We start from the raw sequence: 21,262 nt of genomic DNA, 5'->3' as shown, positions 1-21,262 counted from the left end.
CATGTGATGTAGTTATTTTTTCATGAGACCGCATGATGCAAAAATAGGCTCCTCCCATTGAGATCAGTTCGTCATAGTATGTAAAGAAAAACTGAACTTCTCCTGCAATATGTCAGTGATGTAACGGAGTCTGAGTCCCAGAGAGAAGAAGTCACATTCAGGTTTATTCAGACACATTTAATGTGTGGTTTTATTGAAGCAGCGTTCAGCACTGATCAATCAGAGAAGTTAGACAACTGCTGAGTAACACACTAAAAGGTATCTGATGGGGTTTCATGATTCCTGAGACAAACCGTCTAAAGTTCCTTCACACTTCATCAGCTGAGTCGGAAATAAAAAAAAAATGAACCACCACCAACATTTAAATGACAGTTTGTTTGATTCAAGTCCTTTAACAGTAAAAAAAAAAAAAAAAGGAATGAGCCTGAAGAAATCATTCATATCAGGCTCCTGGTTCTGAGGTTTACAACAACTACAGTGTCAGGTGTTACAGTGTAGTTACACCAGATCAATATCCATATTAACAGTGATATCAGCTCATTCTCAATCTATAATCCAGATTTGAATGCTGCTGCTCAGCTCAGTGTGTCGAGGTGAAGCCTGTCAGCCAAAGAGAAGAACCACACTTCAGATCTGTGCTTATCTGAGTTTACACACTGATTACAGACACTTCTGGTTCTGGTTCTGTACTTTTCAGTTGTCATATCTGTAAATGAACCTTGACACTATTTCCTGAGATGTTCAGCTTATATCTGAAACGTCTCCTCTGCTTCAGGCTGGCCTCCTTCCTGCTGACCTCTGCTGCCGTCTCCTCTGCAGCCCTGACGGTCTGGAGGTCTGTCGGTCTGACACTCAGCTGGCTGCTGCTGCTCTCTGGTGGAGGACCTGGTGGAGGACCTAGTGCGTCTCCTGGCCTCCTGGCTCAGTGCAGGATCTGTCTCTGTGTTGGATTTTTTCAGCTTTTTCCTCCTGTCTTTTCCCGTGTTCTCGTCTCCTCTCTTGTCTTGTTTCCTCTTCACCTCGTCTTTGTCCTGCGTCTCCACACTCACCTGACTCATCCTCTCTGCCAGCGCCCTCAGGTCCTGGTCCTCCTCCATGGAGCTCTGCGAGGGAGTCTCTGCTTTAGCCACTCCCTCTGTGAAAATCAGGGATTCACATTTAGTGTGCAGGGTTTCATTCACTTTCAGTCCAGCAAGTAAAAAACAAACCACATGGAACAAACAGCTGTGCGCAGCAGTTTGGGCCAATCACATAAGATGTAAATATATTTAATATTTAATATCTAATATATAATATAACCTCTGCAACATCAAAATCAGCCCTTCTGAAAATGTTCAGGCACTTTTAATGTGATGAACTAAAAACAGACGGTAATGTGCAGAAGTGAGGACACGCTGCTCCGTCAGTTCTTCAGCAGATATCATGTATGTATGCGTGTGTCTGTGTGTATGTGCATGTATGTGTGTTACCATGTTGCTGAAGGCTCCATGCAGGACTCTCTGTGGTGGTCTGGGTCTCTCCAGGTTTCAGACTCTGCTCCGTTTGGGGTCCAGCTCTCAGTGTGATGTGCAGGGACCACTGAGGCCCACTGAGCTCGTCTCCCGGAGGTTCGGTCCCGCCGGTCCCGTCCGCAACCAGCCCTCCCTCAGAGTCCACGCAGGTGGCATCTGAATCAGCGGCTCTGGATCTCCTCCCTGAGTCTCTGTCGGGACAGATAGCTTTACTGCCGCTGTGTGCTCTGCGAGGTTTGTCTGTCAGCAGAGGGCGCCCCCTGAAGGCCAGGTCAGGATACGTCTGCTGCATCTCCATGATGGACTGGTCCACAGTGAAGAGGTGGGAGCGTTGAGGTTTGGGCACGGGGTTCACTGCAGAGCTGGAGTCCAGATACAGAGGAACCTGGAGAGATAAATTAGAGCTGTGGAGGAACGAAGCTGTCTGTAGTCTGTCAGTCAGAGTGAAGGATGCTGTCTGTAGTAACCATAGTAACCAATGAAAGTGACTCCAGAAATTCTGCACAGCTTCAGACTCCTCTCAGCAGTCTTACAGTATTTTATGTCCCCGTTCGGGACAGGTGGGCGGGGCTCTTCACTACTAAACTCCGCCTGCAGAACTTCCTGTCTGAAGTAAACACTGAGATCAATTTATTAAATTATTGATATGATAGTAATGATAGTATAGTGAATTCTGAAAAACACTTCAGACCTGAATGAATATGATTCTTTTCTATTTTCTTTATTCTGATATGTTGTTATGAAAAAGTTTTGATTTCTATATGGTTCATATCTAAATGATGGACTGAAGTTTAAACGGTCTCACTGCTCTGATTATCACACTTCTCCAAACAGGAAGAGTCCACTGCTGCTGTTAAACACATCTTGCTTGGTTTTTATTTCTCTCACCCACCTCGTTTTTATCCAGCTCTTCCTTCTTCCTCTCCTCCTCCTCCTCTTCTTCCTCTTCCTCCTCTCCCTCCTCTACCTCCTGCCCGGTGGTCGTCTTCTTCTTCTCCACGTGCTCCGTCGGTTCGGCAGGCTGGACTCTCCTCTGGAGAACCTGCAGACACTCCTGCAGTAGATCGTGACTGTCACATGAAGGGCAGGAGCAGACTGACTCCACAGACCAGCAGGTTCTCCACTGCAGTGACCTGCTATAACCTGGTAAACCTGACTCATCCTACCTGAGGTCCCAGGTGATCCCTGTCCACCAGCTCCAGCAGGTGGACACACTCCAGTCTGGCCAGCAGCAGCTCGAAGCCCACCAGCATGGCTCTGTCTGCGTTGGCATCCTCACTCAGCCTGAACTCACTGAAACACATCAGAAGGAGGAGGTGAAGAGGAGCTCACTGAAACACATCAGAAGGAGGAGGTGAAGAGGAGCTCACTGAGACACATCAGAAGGAGGAGGTGAAGAGGAGCTCACTGAAACACATCAGAAGGAGGAGGTGAAGAGGAGCTCACTGAAACATCAGGGAGAGGAGGTGAAGAGGAGCTCACTGAAACATCAGAGAGAGGAGGTGAAGAGGAGCTCACTGAAACATCAGAGAGAGGAGGTGAAGAGGAATTCTTTAAGGTGTTTGTCCTGATGTGGACACATCTGTCCAGCAGCTGTGAGTATGTTTCCTGTCTCTCTCTCTCTGGCTGCTCACCTTTGTGTGGCGTCGGTGTTGGGCAGGTAGCCGATGGAGGCTAGGACAGACCGGAGTGTAGAGCTGCTCAGGACTGGCAGGAGGCAGTAAACAAACGGACCTGTGAACGTCTGACGAGACACACATTTCATCTGTTACTACGGAAACGGTCCAAGAGAGCGCGGGACATTTTATGGTTTTGAGAGATCAAACTGCTGTGTAGAACCTGATCCAGTAACTGCAGGATCAGAACACAAGTGTGGAACATCCGACAGACAACAGCTGCAGAACCAGTCGGCTCCACTCAGTGCAGTGAGGCCTTCAGCCTGGTGGTGGCGCTACAGACGAGGCCAGGACTCTCACTAACATCTGAGTAAATCATCAGTCAGGAATGTTGCAGCACAGAAACCCGTTTGTCTTCCTACTGTCACTTTATTTTATCTTCAGACTTTTATTTCTACCAAAGTTAACATGAATTAAGTTATTGTGAGAAGACAGCTGATTAAAGCACCGTTTTATATTTTGATACTCTCAGATCCTGAACGCCTCTCAGACTGATTGACTGGTATCAGTCGTTAACAATGTCTGAGTGTCAATGTTCAGCCACGTGACTCTTTCTGGTGTTTCCTGTTTCTACCACTTCCTCCTCATCCTGCTCAGGAACACAACTCAGACAACCAGAAAACAGCCACAGAGACAATAATACAGGAGTTTTGATTGCAACAACAAAAACACTTTTGACATCCTGGAGGGCCTGCAAAGGAGAGGGTGGGTGGGGGTGGTGGTGGTGGTCCTCTGGGAGGCCACAGGAGAAATAATGTGTTATTATTTTGAGTTTTTAATAACAGCTTCGGTTTCAAACGCCCAGCATCGTCTTATTCTGAAACGGCTTTAGAAAGTGATTGTAAATCATATTTATTTTTAGTTATAAAGTTTGAAGTTACAGGGATGTTGAACATTAATAGACATTTCAATAAATGTGTCAGTTTAAACCCTCCTGGTTCATTTTCAGCTGCAGGTGTAATGCCATCAAATGCACCAAAACACAAATACAGAGATAAGCTTTTATATACAGTCTATGATATAACCACAGCCAATATGACGTTATGACATCCAGGCTTTATCCGTTAGTGACAGGATTATTACAAGAAAGAAAGAAAGAAAGAAAGAAAGAAAGAAAGAAAGAAAGACTCATTCTCATTGTCACACCTTCAGGGTCCGGATCTCCCTCCTCCACGGCTGCAGCAGCAGGTTGACACACAGGGTCTCCAGCAGCTCGGTGGCTCTGATGAAGGCTCTCAGGTGTCTCCTGCAGTCCGTGCTCAGGGCTTCACTGCCCTCTATCACAGCCCGGTAGAAGGGGAACACCGTGAAGGTCTCCGCGGGCTCCGGTTCCCGCTGCAGGTACCGGGCGGCCCGCCGCAGCAGCGGTTCGTCGCGGCACGGCCGAACCTCCGGACACAGCTGGAGGAAACAGTTCACATACTCCTCATAGAGGTCCTGGCGGGAAACCTCCGCCGGCTCCCCGGCTCCGGTACCGTCCTTCATCACGGTCAAACTGACAACACGACACCGAGCCCCGTCAAACTGTGATGAGGAAGTACAGATGTCCAACAGGCTGATGAGGAAGTGAAAGTGAAGGTCCTTTCCTCATTTCTCACATTATTTACAGTTTCAACGTCTCTTTAATCACACATGTATTATTTATATCCAGTAAACCGGAGGTCAACATGAAACAAACAGGACGACTCATGTAAGTCTTCTAAACTTTGTAAAACCACATCAGAACAAAACTTAACAACTATTTAAGGGAGAATATGACGTCATAATGTGAAGTTAACCTGTCTGGAAGTACTGTTATATTATATTGGTGTTTTTAAAGGTCAGGGATTCTGTTAAACTGAGTGGATTAATTCTCTTATTAATAAATTAAATACATCAGATCGGCATATCGTCATCCAGGGCGGGGCTCTGTTGACCACGCCCCTTTCTCCAAGCCTCTCCTTAAAGTAAATGTTTAATAATAAAGTCATGCCGAAGAGTTGCTGTGTTTTTAGGTGAACCAATAATGATGGGCCGGTCTCTGAAATGTTTCTTCCTTCCATTAACTTTATTTAGAACATAAAACAGGACAAAACAATTTCAGCCTCGCTTCTTTGCGAGTCAGTCGAGTATCAGCTGTCTTCAGCTCACACCTCCTAAACACAACACTTATTTCACAATGGATGTCGATATATACCAAAACAAACCAAAGCGAACCAAAGAACAGGACAACAACAACAACAACAACAACAATAAAAACAAACAAAACAACAACGAAATGTATCCCAAATAGTCATGACGACAACGTTTTACTTTGAAGATTCCCCACCCGGATGTGTTTATGTTCGTTTCCGGTCCAGTTGTGTCTCGTCCCCATGCTGCCCGGCGGTGCTGTGAAGAGTGAGCACGAAGCTGCTTGTTGAGGTAAGATAGCTTCTAATTAGTGTTGAGACACAGAAACACAGCAGGATGTATGTTAGACACAGCGCGTGGGGGAGAGGGGCTGGTTCTGGTTCTGGTTCCGGTTCCGAAGCATCTGGTTCCGGAGGGGGGTGTTTCTCAGTGACGCCGGTTCGGTCCTCGTTAGAACCGGTTTGTAATGGTTGTTGTGACTGAACCCTCAAAGTCCCGACACAACCGACTGACCTTAAAGTGATAAATAACGATGATCTGTAGTTTACCGACACGACCTGAACGCAACACAGCTGATGGTGAACAGAGAGGAACTCCCGGAAGGTGACCTGTGACCCGCTCACCTGGGAAACCAGGACCAACAGCTGCTGTGTTTTGTTTACTGTATAAGTCCTCATCCAGGAGGGAGAGTTGAAGTCGTATTGTGTCTGTAACGTTGGTGGAATCACTGTTAAATCAGATTTTCTGTCTCTGTTGACTGATACATAAAGAAGACGTTAGATTTGAGCTGGTGTTTAATTGAAAACACCACTTGAAGATGAGCCTCCACAGAGCAGGTCGTACGCCACATCCCTGTAAACCCTGTTTGGAGCCGTGTTTCTGACAGGCAGTGTGAAACTAAGTACCTGTTTTAACGCCTGATGATGTTGTTGTTGTTGTTGTTGTTGTTGTGAACGTCCTGCTGCAGGTTCAGAGAGGCTCAGACATGGAGAACAGAGGTGGAGGCTGCCTGGACCGGCGGCTCAAACACCGCGTGGAGCAGGTACTCGTAGGATGGCTTCCCTCCGCTCGCCTCCTGCAGGGTTTTTGTATTTTTCTTGCCGAGTTGACGTGAATTTGTGTTTTCAGTATCTGTCGTCCAGCAGCAGTGAATACGTGGACCTGTCGGCCGTGGCCCTCGCCCTTCAGAAGCAGTACAGGTACGTGAAACGTAGCAGGTGACCGTCCTACCGGGTCTTCAACCGGCAGCCTGTGAACTGGATCTGAGTAGATCGAACAGCATTCGGTGTTTCCCACGTGGCCGGGCCGACCGGGCCGACCGGGTCTATCAGAACATTAAGTCTGTCTGAGAGATCGATGCGGTGGATTAACGAGCGGCTGATCTCCCCTCAGCTCCCTCCACCTGTTGCCAGCAGCGGAGGTGAAGCTCCGCCCACAGTGAGACACAGAGATCAGAGGACAGAAACGCAGCAGAGACTCTCACACAACAAACACTGCTCAGAAATTAGGTAAACAACATAAATGCAAAATTTTCAGCTGGACCGCAACAGAGGGGGCGGAGCTATAAAGAGTGGTTGTCACTGCCTGAGAGATCAAAGATACAAAGCAAGTTGGCTTTTCAAATTAAAAGCCCTCCAGTTTCACACAGGGTCCAGACATTTACTAGGTTTTATCAGTTAAATCTTATATTAGAACAATTTATTTGAAACCAGTAGTTTTCTCATGAAGGAAGCTGATTCAGCTGGTTTGGTGGAGCTCAGCTATGTGAACGAATGTTACCAAACACGAGTAGCTCTGAGAGGATAATAGGTTGGAGACCCGGCTGTCACTCATCTGTCAGTGTGACAGAAGTGGACGCTGAGTGATGTCATGACGAGGATGTGTTGTGTCTTCAGGATGGACTACAGCAGAAGAAACAAGACCGCCTTCAGGATTCAGGTAGAGAAAGGTAAGAGGAGAAAAAACTGTAGAAAAGGAGCTACGCTCATGACTGCAGCTTTCCCATCATGCACCTGTGTTGGATGATGCGCTGCGACTTGTCTCTGTTAGTGTACGCCGCAGTCATGAAGGACTCCGGGCTGAACGAGCTGGAGAACAAACACCTGGCGAAGAGAGCCAAGTACAGCAACAACGACACGGGGTGAGGACTCGCCGATGTTCACGCCTGCAGCAGGGGGCCACGGGGGTTACCTCAGGCTCCGCCCACACCGTCTCTAAATAACCCCTTGATGTGTCCACAGAGACGGCAGCAGCAGCTCGGAGGGCTCCTCCGACAGCGAGGACCAGACTCTGGACAACACGGTGAGGAACGATGTGTTCAGTATGAGGAGGTGTAGCACAGGCCTGTTTCTGACTGGAGGAGGGTGAATATGTGAAAGAGGGACCAACCGCCTTTAACATGTTTCAACTGCTTCGGTCATAATATACTCTGATAGAAATATGATCCAGGACAGGGTTTAGTTCATGAAGATGAATGAGTATTATGTATGAGTATGAGTATTAGATGACGTTCTGGAGGAGGTTACTGTACTGATCTGGGTTCTGGAGGAGGTTACTGTACTGATCTGGGTTCTGTAGGAGGTTACTGACTGATCTGGGTTCTGTAGGAGGTTACTGTACTGATCTGGGTTCTGGAGGAGGTTACTGTACTGATCTGGGTTCTGGAGGAGGTTACTGACTGATCTGGGTTCTGTAGGAGGTTACTGACTGATCTGGGTTCTGGAGGAGGTTACTGTACTGATCTGGGTTCTGGAGGAGGTTACTGACTGATCTGGGTTCTGGAGGAGGTTACTGTACTGATCTGGGTTCTGGAGGAGGTTACTGACTGATCTGGGTTCTGGAGGAGGTTACTGTACTGATCTGGGTTCTGGAGGAGGTTACTGACTGATCTGGGTTCTGGAGGAGGTTAATGTACTGATCTGGGTTCTGGAGGAGGTTACTGACTGATCTGGGTTCTGGAGGAGGTTACTGACTGATCTGGGTTCTGGAGGAGGTTACTGTACTGATCTGGGTTCTGGAGGAGGTTACTGACTGATCTGGGTTCTGGAGGAGGTTAATGTACTGATCTGGGTTCTGGAGGAGGTTACTGACTGATCTGGGTTCTGTAGGAGGTTACTGTACTGATCTGGGTTCTGGAGGAGGTTACTGTACTGATCTGGGTTCTGGAGGAGGTTACTGACTGATCTGGGTTCTGTAGGAGGTTACTGACTGATCTGGGTTCTGGAGGAGGTTACTGTACTGATCTGGGTTCTGGAGGAGGTTACTGACTGATCTGGGTTCTGGAGGAGGTTACTGTACTGATCTGGGTTCTGGAGGAGGTTACTGACTGATCTGGGTTCTGGAGGAGGTTACTGACTGATCTGGGTTCTGTAGGAGGTTACTGAACTGATCTGGGTTCTGTAGGAGGTTACTGTACTGATCTGGGTTCTGGAGGAGGTTACTGTACTGATCTGGGTTCTGGAGGAGGTTACTGACTGATCTGGGTTCTGTAGGAGGTTACTGACTGATCTGGGTTCTGGAGGAGGTTACTGTACTGATCTGGGTTCTGGAGGAGGTTACTGACTGATCTGGGTTCTGGAGGAGGTTACTGTACTGATCTGGGTTCTGGAGGAGGTTACTGACTGATCTGGGTTCTGGAGGAGGTTACTGTACTGATCTGGGTTCTGGAGGAGGTTACTGACTGATCTGGGTTCTGGAGGAGGTTAATGTACTGATCTGGGTTCTGGAGGAGGTTACTGACTGATCTGGGTTCTGGAGGAGGTTACTGACTGATCTGGGTTCTGGAGGAGGTTACTGTACTGATCTGGGTTCTGGAGGAGGTTACTGACTGATCTGGGTTCTGGAGGAGGTTAATGTACTGATCTGGGTTCTGGAGGAGGTTACTGACTGATCTGGGTTCTGGAGGAGGTTACTGTACTGATCTGGGTTCTGGAGGAGGTTACTGTACTGATCTGGGTTCTGGAGAAGGTTACTGTACTGATCTGGGTTCTGTAGGAGGTTACTGTATTGATCTGGGTTCTGTAGGAGGTTACTGACTGATCTGGGTTCTGTAGGAGGTTACTGACTGATCTGGGTTCTGGAGGAGGTTACTGTACTGATCTGGGTTCTGGAGGAGGTTACTGACTGATCTGGGTTCTGGAGGAGGTTACTGAACTGATCTGGGTTCTGTAGGAGGTTACTGTACTGATCTGGGTTCTGCAGTGGTTACTGTACTGATCTGGGTTCTGGAGGAGGTTACTGACTGATCTGGGTTCTGGAGGAGGTTACTGACTGATCTGGGTTCTGGAGGAGGTTACTGTACTGATCTGGGTTCTGGAGGAGGTTACTGACTGATCTGGGTTCTGGAGGAGGTTACTGTACTGATCTGGGTTCTGGAGGAGGTTACTGACTGATCTGGGTTCTGGAGGAGGTTACTGTACTGATCTGGGTTCTGGAGGAGGTTACTGACTGATCTGGGTTCTGGAGGAGGTTACTGTACTGATCTGGGTTCTGTAGCTGGTTACTGTACTGATCTGGGTTCTGGAGGAGGTTACTGTACTGATCTGGGTTCTGTAGGAGGTCACTGTACTGATCTGGGTTCTGGAGGAGGTTACTGTACTGATCTGGGTTCTGTAGCTGGTTACTGTACTGATCTGGGTTCTGTAGGAGGTCACTGTACTGATCTGGGTTCTGGAGGAGGTTACTGTACTGATCTGGGTTCTGTAGGAGGTCACTGTACTGATCTGGGTTCTGTAGCTGGTTACTGTACTGATCTGGGTTCTGTAGGAGGTCACTGTACTGATCTGGGTTCTGGAGGAGGTTACTGTACTGATCTGGGTTCTGTAGGAGGTCACTGTACTGATCTGGGTTCTGTAGGAGGTCACTGTACTGATCTGGGTTCTGGAGGAGGTTACTGTACTGATCTGGGTTCTGTAGCTGGTTACTGTACTGATCTGGGTTCTGCAGTGGTTTAAACCCACCTCCGACTGATGCTGATCCTCACCCTGCCATCCAGCTCTGTGGCCGACACACAAGCAGCTTGTTGGACTGTTAGAATGATTGACAGCTGTAACTCTCCCTGAACAGCCCACCAACCACATGAACAGCTCCGTTACTTCTCTGTACCGGAAGGGAACCTCTGCTGCTTCTGGACCCGGCAGCACCAACCCTCCTGCTGCAGGGACGCTGGTGTCCTCCGGAGGCTGGTTCATCGACAGAGGAAGAGGTCCCGAGAAGAGCAGCGTCCTCATCGACCTGTGTGCAGAGGAGACAAAAGTATGTGTGTGTGTGTGTGTGTGTGTGTGTGTGTGTGTGTGTGTGTGTGTGTGATTACGTAATATCATTTTAGTTTGTTCAGACCGAATCACTCAAAGTAAAAAAAAAACTCGTTGAGTTCACGCCTCCGGACGTTAGAGCGGTTCTGGGAATGTCCGGCTGACGTCCACCTCCTGTGTGTCTGTCCCCCGCAGACGGACGTGTCCAACCTGGAGCCGCAGAGGTCCAACAAGAAGTCCAAGAAGAGGACGAACAGGACGAAGAGCTCCACCGACACCGAGTCTCGGCCCCTGAACAAGAAAGGTGCTCCTTCCGCCAGTAGAGTCTTCTTACCGCGTCGTTATCGATGTGTTTTCTAATTTAATTTATTTAGACATTAACGGCCTAAAATGATGACATTGATGTCTGTCACTGAATTATTTCGTAGGTAAAGTGACGTCGCCCGAGCTGCAGTATCCCAGCGTGAAGTTTGAAGATGTAGGAGGAAACGAAGAGACGCTGACGGTCAGTACCGCCTGCTGCTGTCAGTCATCGTCCAGCAGGAAGGACTTTATTTATATTTCTAACTCTCACTGCTGCAGGAGGTGTGTAAGCTGCTGATCCACATGCGCCACCCAGAGGTGTACCAGCAGCTGGGGGTGGTTCCTCCGAAGGGCTTCCTACTCCACGGACCTCCTGGCTGTGGAAAGACCCTGCTGGCCCAGGCTGTGGCCGGGGTGAGTACCGGACCGGAACCTCAGTGAGCAGCACCAGGAGACGTGGAGTTATCTGATTGGTTGTTATTGATCATGAAACTGTTGGAAGTGCTGTGGTCCGTCATCGAAGGCTGTGTGTACTGTGTGTTTGCGTGTACTGATGGTACTGTGTGTACTCTGTGTACTCTGTGTACTCTGTGTGTGCTGCAGGAGCTCCAGCTGCCCCTGCTGAAGGTGGCGTCTCCGGAGCTGGTGTCTGGAGTGTCTGGAGAGTCTGAACAGAAGCTCAGGGAGCTGTTTGAGCTGGCTGTGGTCAGTGTGCTCTTCTTTTATATCGCTGTACTGTTCAGGAGAGGAACAGAAAACACTGTTCAGATTCTTTTTTCTTCTTTTTGGGATAAAAATCAAAACAAAATGACATCATAAGGTCCAGTCCTGTCAGGACCCTGTTTCTAAGACAAGTTGGGACGCTGTGTAAAATGTAAATAAAAACAGAATGTGATGATTTGTAAATCACATAAACCCACATTTAATTGATAATTGACCAAAGACGACAAATCAAATGTTGAAACTGAGTAATTGTATTATTTTATTAAAAATATCTGCTCATATTGAATTTGATGGCAGCAACACGTCTCTAAAAAGTTGTGACAGGTTCAACGAAAGACTGGAAAAGTTGTGTAACAAAAAAAAACAACAACACCTGGTTGAACATTTCAGAGAGGCAGAGTCTCTCAGCAGTGAAGATGGGGAGAGGTTCACCACTCTGAAAGACTGTGTTGGAAAATAGTTCAAAAATCTAAGAATAATGTTCCTCAACGTAAAACTACAAAGAATTAGTGGATTTCATCGTCTACGGTTCATAATATCATTAAAAGATTCAGAGAATCTGGAGAAATCTCTGAGCACAAGGGACAAGGCTGGAAACCAATATTGGATGGTGGTGATCTTCGGGCCTTCAGGCAGCACTGCATTAAAAACACACTATTCTGGAGCTGCAGGAAGTGCAGCAGAGAGAAGGACATGCAGGGCTGTCATATAAAGACATGGACAGTGAAGGAGAGAAGCCCAGTGCATCATGGGAGGTCCCACAGCAGCCTGTAGACCTGCAGGATGGTTCAGGTTCTATCAGTGGTACTCAGATATTCAGCTGTTCTCTGTGATGCTGCTGGTACAATAACAACAGGTGTTATTGATACACGATCGATAAGGTGGATCTCTTTGAACGTCCTCCCCTGCAGAGCTCCGCCCCCTGTATCCTGTTCATCGACGAGATCGACGCCATCACTCCGAAGAGAGAGGTGGCCTCTAAAGACATGGAGAGGAGGATGGTAGCCCAGCTGCTCACCTGCATGGACGGTAGGAGACACTGTCAGAGGGACATGCTTACAGGAAGAACCATGACTGTTTCCTGTCACCTGACACCGACCAATCAGCAGAGGTCTTTAATGAACCAATGAGTGACCACAGTTTACCAAAGTCAGGATGTTTTTTAATAATAAATAATAATTAGAAACAGCCCAGGTGAAGTGACACCGTGTTTCTGTTCCTTCCTGACAGACCTGAACAGTCTGGCAGTGACCGCTCAGGTTCTGGTCATCGGCGCCACCAACAGGCCGGACTCCCTGGACCCGGCCCTCCGCAGGGCCGGACGCTTCGACCGAGAGATCTGCCTGGGGATCCCCGACGAAGCAGCTCGTCTCAGGTCAGCCTTCATGAGTGGAGAAGAACGAGGATCAGTTCAGTTTAATTCATACAGAACCAAATCACAACACAGTGAAGTTCCCAGAGAGGAACCGTAGAACCTCACAGAGAGGAACCGTAGAACCTCACTGAGAGGAACCGTAGAACCTCACAGAGAGGAACCGTAGAACCTCACAGAGGAACCCGACAGTTCAACATGAGCAACAACTGGAGGGAAAAAACCTCCCTTTTAATAAGAAGGAAAACCTCCAACAGAAGCAGACTCAGGTGGAGAACATCTGTCTCCATCTGGTCGGCGTGAGGGGACAGCAGAGACAGACAAGAGACCAGCAGAGACAGACGAGAGACCAGCAGAGACATGCAGAGAGAGACGAGAGACCAGCAGAGACATGCAGAGAGACAGCAGAGAGACAGCAGAGACATGCAGAGGGAGACGAGAGACCAGCAGAGAGACAGCAGAGACATGCAGAGGGAGACGAGAGACCAGCAGAGAGACAGCAGAGACATGTAGCTCCAGAGAAACCTGCAGAACAGAACAACTACTTGAGCGAGGGAACCAACTGTTTGAAGGGTTCATGGAGATGCTGTTTGTGTTCAGGAGATCAAATTAGAGCTTCAGTTATTTTACATGTTCAGATTGTTCTGCTGAGGATGAAGCAGCCGAGTTCATGATGAACATTTCACTACAGTCCGGTTATATTTTAGATCAGATCGAATGGTAACCTCCTCTCAGCCTGATTGACAGGTGGTGAACGGAGCAGCTGACCAGTGGACAAGAAGGAAAAGGGATTTATTTTTTTAAATTTTTTTAAATGAACTAAGACATGTTTAATGTATGGAGTTTAGTATGATCGTGTGTCGGGTCGATTCCTCCTCTGAAGCTTCCTTCATGATCACGCTGTTGTAAAACACAAAGCTCTGTGTTCATTTTCAGGATCTTGAAGACGTTGTGTCGAAAGCTGAAGCTGCCGCAGGACTTTGACTACCAGCAGCTGGCCCGGCTCACACCGGGCTACGTGGGCGCAGACCTCATGGCTCTGTGCAGAGAGGCCGCCATGACTGCTGTCAGCAGGGTTCTGCTGGAGGTCCGGGGAACTCCTCAGAACCAAAACCAGAGGTCTGCTGAAGACCCGCTAACAGGCCGAGCTCAGACTGAGGCTGATGGAGGAGGTGGAGAAGGACAGGAACCACACAGAGAAGGTGGAGAACCACAGGAACCACACAGAGGAGAACAGGAACCACACAGAGAAGGTGGAGAACCACAGGAACCACACAGCAGGACAGAACCTCAGGAGGAGTCGGGACAGAACCACCTGCAGGTAGGAGGAACTTCTCTCAGGGTGACAAGTAGTTCTGACCCAGAGATCTGATTGGTCAACGTGCTCAAATCATCATGACATCACAGCATCACTAGCATGCTGTGATGCTAGCATGCTAGCACCACTAGCATCACTAGAAATATCACTTCAACTTCTCAATGGGAATGTAGAATTAATTATCATATAATATGTAATATAATGTAGTTTCTACTTGTGATAGGTCTATTAAATGACCCATTAGGTGATATCTTTGATCATCAGATATCTTTGTTCATCAGATATCTTTGTTCATCAGATATTTTTGTTCATCAGATATCTTTGTTCATCAGATATCTTTGTTCATCAGATATTTTTGTTCATCAGATATCTTTGTTCATCAGATATCTTTGTTCATCAGATATCTTTGATCATCAGATATCTTTGATCATCAGATATCTTTGATCATCAGATATCTTTGTTCATCAGATATCTTTGTTCCAACCAGACTGAGCTAGCTGATCAGTTTAGTGTTTCTATTTTTCTGTATTTATTCAGTTGGAGACTAGAAATCATCTCTGTTGCTAGGGTGGTTGCTAAGGGCCGGACTACTTCCTGGAGTAGTAAACATTACGTATGTTATATAAGAGTCTTATTATAAGAGTCTTGATTGTTTTCCAATTGTTAGTTGTACCCCATGTGTTGCCATGGAAACAGACATCAAACTGACAAAAAGTTTTACATTTTGAGAGCGAGTTGCTCCACAATATGAACACATTTAGATTACGTATTTTATTTAGTTGGTAACTTGTTGTAATATTGCTTAAATACATCAGCAGCAGGTTTGAACCGTGTGTTTATCTGTTCTTACGAACTCCTCGGTATCCACCTCAGTCAGGTGTAGATCAACTCAGTCTTCTTATATCTCCAGTTGTTGTTGTTTTTTAAAGACATTTGTATAAGAAGCTGTCAAACACTTTTCAATCCGACAGCATGTGATCAACACGTTTCCTGATCTGTCAGCCAGCTTCTCTTTTCAGCCGAATGAACTCGGCACAGACGGTTTTCTTTTATTCCACAATGTGTTACCTGGTTTTAGTTTGTAAGGAAGGCAGCAGTTTAAAGGTTCAGTCTGAACAGGTTGACTGAAGAAATAGAGCTGGTCACTTTTTTTAAAGTCTGAGATTTTCAGTGTTAATTTCAACTTTTGAAAAGATTTGATTTTATAATTAAATTCCCTAAGTTTTCCAGTCTGTCCTGGGGCAGCGGGGATGAGCAGGGACATCAGCTGTCTCCATGTCCCACTGACTAGTGTGGTAAACAGGTCTCCCACAGGGAGTGGACGGGTCCTCTGAGAACAGTCAGAACCTGACCCTCTGTCTCTGTGCTGCTGCCCTCTGCTGGTGGAGCAGGGTAGGGCTGACAGGACACAAACTGCATGAGGGACATCGCCCCCTTCAGGCAGGATAAGGTCCCGACAACCCCACTGGGTGCTGAAAGTATTAAAGGATCAATCCCACACAAAGAAAACGGCCCATACGTAGCAGGTCCAGTAATAAACCTCAGCAACCACTAAGTGATGACGGCAACATGGTGCTTACGATACTTCCTTCCTGTTCCTGTCTGTGAGACGGAGGTGAACCCTGTTGTTATAGCTCCGCCTCCTGGGGTCATGGACAGGCCTGTGGGTCTCCAGGGTCTCCAGGATAAACAGAATGAGGGCTTATTAAGAGGTGGAACGGACTCTGTGTTAACACTGTTTTATTGTGAGTCCAGCAGGGGACGCTGCACCTCCTGCTGCACCTGCTGAAGAACACGGAGATGCTGTCGGAGGACGAGCTGACCGGCCTGTCCATCCTCATGTCCGACTTCCAGGGCTCTCTGTCCAGCGTCCAGCCCTCGGCCAAGAGGGAGGGCTTCGCCACGGTGCCGGATGTCAGCTGGGAGGATGTAGGAGCCCTGCAGGACATCAGGGAGGAGCTCACCATGGCCATCCTGGTAAACACACTTCAACTCTGGGAGAAAACTTTACATTATAATAAACTAATTTACTGTAGTCATATGTTTGTTATCAAGGAACAGATCCGCTCTGTTTTACAGTGTGTGTGTGTGTGTGTGTGTGTGTGTGTGTGTGTGTGTTGCAGGCTCCGGTCCGTTCTCCAGAACAGTTCAGAGCTCTGGGTCTCAGCGCTCCATCAGGTGTTCTGCTGGCTGGACCTCCAGGATGTGGAAAAACACTGCTGGCCAAGGTTCTACACACACACACACACACACACACACACACACACACACACACACACACACACACACACACACGAAAATGTGACGTTATTTAAATGAAATGTCAGTCAGCAGTAAAATCTGCTTCATCTCTGATTTTAAAGGATGAGTTCAAAGTTTTGGTAGATTTCAGGTGTGTTTCATTCTCAGAGTGAAACAAGAAGATAAATGTCTGTCTGATGTGTTGTTGTGGAGCAGGATGTGATTAGCTTAGCATAAAGACGACCCCCCCGGCTCTGTCAGGAGTGTGAAGCTGCTGCTGGTCTCACGGTGTCTCTGTTCTCTCCTGACAGGCGGTGGCCAACGAGTCGGGCCTCAACTTCATCTCTGTGAAAGGTCCGGAGCTGCTGAACATGGTGAGTGATGAAGGGAACCTGATCACAGCGCAGACACTCTCCTCTGCTCACTGAACTCTGTCAGCAGGAGTCCAGCAGGTGGCGCTCTGATGAGTGTGTGTGTGTGTGTGTGTGTGTGTGTGTGTGTGTGTGTGTGTGTGTGTGCAGTATGTGGGGGAGAGCGAGCGGGCCGTCAGACAGGTGTTCCAGAGAGGACGTAACTCCGCTCCGTGTGTCATCTTCTTCGATGAGATCGACGCTCTGTGTCCACGCCGCTCAGGCCACGAGGTGAGGGGGGGGGGGGGGGGGGGGGGAGAAGTGTCATCATCATCATCATCTTCATCATCATCATCATGTTCAGATGAGCTTAACTTATATTAGAGTGTGTGTGTATAAACAGAGTGTGTGTGTCCTCAGTCAGGAGCCAGCGTTCGGGTCGTCAACCAGCTGCTGACAGAGATGGACGGATTGGAGACGAGACGGCAGGTCTTCATCATGGCTGCTACCAACAGACCAGGTACACATCCAGACCTGAACCCTCAGAGACCTGAACCCTCAGAGACCTGAAACCCTCAGAGACCTGAACCCTCAGAAACCCTCAGAGACCTGAAACCCTCAGAGACCTGAACCCTCAGAGACCTGAACCCTCAGAAACCCTCAGAGACCTGAAACCCTCAGAGACCTGAAACCCTCAGAGACCTGAACCCTCAGAAACCCTCAGAGACCTGAAACCCTCAGAGACCTGAACCCTCAGAAACCCTCAGAGACCTGAAACCCTCAGAGACCTGAACCCTCAGAGACCTGAACCCTCAGAGACCTGAACCGTCAGAGACTAGATTGAGATATGACATTAAATTACATCACATTATTCCACAGTAAAGAGTCAAACTTGGGAATAAGGACGGAGAGACAGAACATCGATGTCTCTATGCAGACGACATCGTTTTATTACCATTGTTTTTACCGAGCAGTGAATTTAATGTAGACTTCTGTCTGTGACATCACTTCCTGTCTTGTCTCCAGACATCATCGACCCCGCCGTGCTGAGGCCGGGCCGCCTCGATAAAACCCTGTATGTGGGTCTGCCACCTCCTCCAGACCGCCACGCCATCCTGCTCACCATCACCAAGGTAACCAGACACCAGGGAGCATCTCACAGAAGAGAGACACGTGGAGACCCGTAATATCATCTCTTATTTTATTTTATTTTATTTTATTTTATTTTATTTTATTTTGAAAAGCAGCACAGGGACACATGACAAGTTGTACTGTTGAGAGGAAATGACCTGCTAACGTCCAGTTTGCAGATGTTCATTAACACTATAATCTGACAACGTAGAAACGTTTGGTAATATTTGGAGGTTAGAGACATCCTGTCCTCCTGGAGGACTGATGAGTCTCAGTCACAGACTGGATATAAAAGAGTTCGCAGCTTCAGGTCTGTAAAATGGTTCTGATCCAGAAGTGTCTTCAGCTGCAGTACCAGCGAGTGCCACTAGAGGTCGGCTCCAAAAAGCTCCATTCAACTTCTCTCATCAAATCCAAAGTGAATAAAATGTGTCCATCAGTTATCTCGGTGTTGTTAGCTAAAGTCACTCCTTCTTCTTAGTTTTCTGGAGGTCCATCTGAAAATAATCCCTCATTCATTAGAAAAGAAGATTCAAGAAGACCTGTTTTTGGGGGCGTGTCTGTTTGATTGACAGGCCTGCGGTGCAGTCAGGTTACAGCTATCGGTGGGCGGGACGTAGTATCGTCAGGTTTCCAATCAGATCAGACAGATCCACCGCTGGCTCCTCCCCCAGCTCGTCCAAATATGGTCACTTCCTGCTCCAAACCGCTCCGAACTAACAAGATGGTGACGGACAGAATCTGAACTGGAGGATTCATAACGTTCACAAACCAACGATGACATCACTGATGGTTGATGACGTCACTGTTGGTCCGTCCTTCAGACCGTCCAGCTACAAGCTGCTGCATTAAAAATGTGCTGACTCGTGGTTCATGCGTTACAGGAGGGGACCAAACCTCGGCTGGAGCCCGACGTCAGTTTGGAGGAGATCGCTGTCGATGAGCGCTGCGACTGTTTCACGTGAGTCGGACTGAAGCTGAGCTCAGACGGTTTCTAAATTCTGTCCACGTGTTGCTTCTCAGTTCACTTACTGAGGATGAAACTAATTAAACGTAGAATCGGCGTGACGGTGACGAGGAGATGAAATGTGACCCAGACTGTTTGTGTCTTCAGAGGAGCCGACCTGATGGCGCTGGTGAGGGAGGCGTCGCTGAACGCCCTGAGGGTCCACCTGAAGTCCCAGGATTCCTCCGCTGCCTCCTGCGGTAACCCGACTCCTTCTGCTGCTGCGTACCTGCTGAGTGTTTGGCATTCAAATCATTAATGTGGGAGGTTTGGAGGCAGATCGATGTGTCTGTCTGTCTGGGAGCTCCCATCAGCCAGCAGCGCTGGTTCCCCACAGAGTGGGCGGAGCTAACACAGGTGTCACTGAGGCTGTTTCCATTCATGATGTATGCTTCCTGGCCGTGATCGGACCACATGTTTCCAGCTTTAGGCCGAGTGTTTCCACCTTTACATCAACATGTGACCACCTGAGATCAGATCTCACTTCCTCCACTGTTTGTGCAAATGAACACGGAGGCTACGTCACGGAAATATATAAGTAAATAAGCAGGAGAACAGGAACCTGAACATCAGTCTAATTAAATGTTCAGCGTGTCTCTGGTGCTGGTCAAAGGGGGTGGGGCTGTTGATCAAAGGGGGTGGGGCCTCTCAGCTGTGGGTGATGTGTGTTGGAAATTACACGATATTAACTAAAAGAAAAAACAAGATAAACCCAGAGGAGGCTTTAGTGAAACCAGCGTGGTGTTTTAATTCACTGATCAGCTGCTTCAGTCTGCAGTAAGTTTCTCCTGCTGTCAGTCGGCTACAGTTCAGCTGACTCAGCAGAATCACACAGGACATTAAATATAAATAAAAGAAGAGCAGGCGGAGATCAGATCAGGTGAACGACAGATGGAGGGAAAAAGCAAAAACAATCCCAAACTAACGAACCTGCTGTAACGTGACGGGTCAGATACCAACACAGGAACATGGAGCTGTTTATTTTTACTGATGTTCAGAGGACGTCAGCTGAGCAGTCTTACAATGTGTCCTCAGGGTGGATTGTGTTTCCACTGCTGAACAAATGTGGAACAGATTGGATCTCAACGCTCAAATGAGTCTGGGTTCATGTAGCCAAAAGGAAACCGGTTGACTGTTTCACTTTGAACACACAGCTGCAGTTTCAGCTTCTGACCAGGGGTGGCGCCACAGAGCGCTCTTCCAGACTGTAACTTGAACTGTGGGGCTGGAGGAATGTATAACAGAGTCTGTGTGGACATGTGGGAGTAAAACGGTGTGTGCGTACAGAAACAGAACTATCTCATAGAATCGGCCCTTTTCTTCTCAGATGTGCTTATTTTTTATAATAATTTTGGAACATCTGAAACCCTGAAGGTGGATGATTGTACACGCTGCCTTCAGCTCGGTTGTTTGTGCATTCAGGATCATATCTGCGGTCACATCGGTTAAATCTGAAGCTGTTTCAAAGAGCTGCTCCTCTTTACAACAAAGCAGCCCTTCATTCACTCAGTGGGAACAGAGAGAAGACAAACATCAGTCATTTCAACAACTCAGCAACAACTCGTATTATTACAGGATGGTCCTCCTGCTAGAGACTCAACGTGACTGACTGACTGAGTGACTGACTGACTGACTGAGTGACTGACTGACTGACTGAGTGACTGAGTGAGTGAGTGACTGACTGAGTGACTGAGTGACTGAGTGAGTGACTGAGTGAGTGACTGAGTGACTGAGTGAGTGAGTGACTGAGCGTCTTTGTGGCTGATGGTCTGAAGGTGTGTTCGTTGTTCCTCTCAGGTTTCTCTCACCCTGCCGGCTCCGTCGCTGACATCAGAGTCAGCAAACAGAACTTTGAGGACGCCTTCAGGAAAGTTCATCCGTCTGTGTCCAAAAAGGTGAGATGGGGTGGGGTTGTGTCTGGGTGGGGTTGTGTCTGGGTGGGGTTGTGTCCAGACTGTTTGTTTTCAGAGGATATCTGATCACATCCTTCCTGCTGTGGAACAAACAGAACCAGTCGAACTCGTCCCACTTACAGCCTGCTGTCATCTGACCTGTCTGTCTGTCTGTGTTCCTGTGTAGGACCAGAAGATGTATGAGCAGCTCAGAGAGACCCTCAGATGACCCTCAGATGACCCTCAGATGACCCTCAGATGACCCTCAGATGACCCTCAGCAGTGTAACATCAGTCTTGTATGAACGTTGTATTGTAACTGGAGTTGATTTTATATTAAAGAGTGACAGACTGGAGCTGCGTTGTTGTTGTTGTC

General features: G+C 47.9%; 2 protein-coding genes across 3 annotated transcripts; one reads left to right on the top strand and one right to left on the bottom strand.

Annotated features, from left to right (window-relative positions):
* Positions 1-172: 172 nt before the first annotated feature.
* Positions 173-4,727, bottom strand: LOC138213495 (uncharacterized). Its single transcript, XM_069174649.1, has 6 exons — positions 4,334-4,727; positions 3,146-3,255; positions 2,678-2,804; positions 2,404-2,565; positions 1,470-1,896; positions 173-1,135 (listed from the first exon to the last, which is right to left on the bottom strand). Exons 1-6 carry the CDS (start codon positions 4,670-4,672, stop codon positions 747-749), a joined length of 1,554 nt encoding a protein of 517 aa, XP_069030750.1. The 5' UTR covers positions 4,673-4,727; the 3' UTR covers positions 173-746.
* On the top strand, positions 4,635-21,242 carry nvl (nuclear VCP like). 2 transcript variants are annotated; one of them, XM_069174648.1, is made up of 25 exons: positions 4,635-4,877; positions 5,487-5,590; positions 6,267-6,341; positions 6,428-6,498; positions 7,195-7,247; positions 7,349-7,439; positions 7,540-7,600; positions 10,409-10,552; positions 10,747-10,855; positions 10,980-11,056; positions 11,134-11,268; positions 11,458-11,559; positions 12,489-12,606; positions 12,808-12,952; positions 13,886-14,270; positions 16,023-16,244; positions 16,391-16,495; positions 16,820-16,882; positions 17,030-17,149; positions 17,279-17,378; positions 17,885-17,991; positions 18,874-18,950; positions 19,104-19,195; positions 20,793-20,890; positions 21,075-21,242. In XM_069174648.1, exons 3-25 carry the CDS (start codon positions 6,285-6,287, stop codon positions 21,114-21,116), a joined length of 2,574 nt encoding a protein of 857 aa, XP_069030749.1. In that variant the 5' UTR covers positions 4,635-4,877; positions 5,487-5,590; positions 6,267-6,284; the 3' UTR covers positions 21,117-21,242. The 2 variants fall into 2 exon arrangements, with proteins under 2 accessions (XP_069030749.1, XP_069030747.1); XM_069174646.1 differs by having other exon boundaries at positions 10,364-10,552.
* The last annotated feature ends 20 nt before the right edge of the window (positions 21,243-21,262 follow it).

Source organism: Embiotoca jacksoni, unplaced genomic scaffold, assembly GCF_022577435.1.
Source record: "Embiotoca jacksoni isolate LCO1_2020_lvr unplaced genomic scaffold, fEmbJac1.0.p SCAF_60, whole genome shotgun sequence".
Taxonomy (NCBI): domain Eukaryota; kingdom Metazoa; phylum Chordata; class Actinopteri; family Embiotocidae; genus Embiotoca; species Embiotoca jacksoni.
This window is presented reverse-complemented; position numbering and strand designations above follow the sequence as displayed.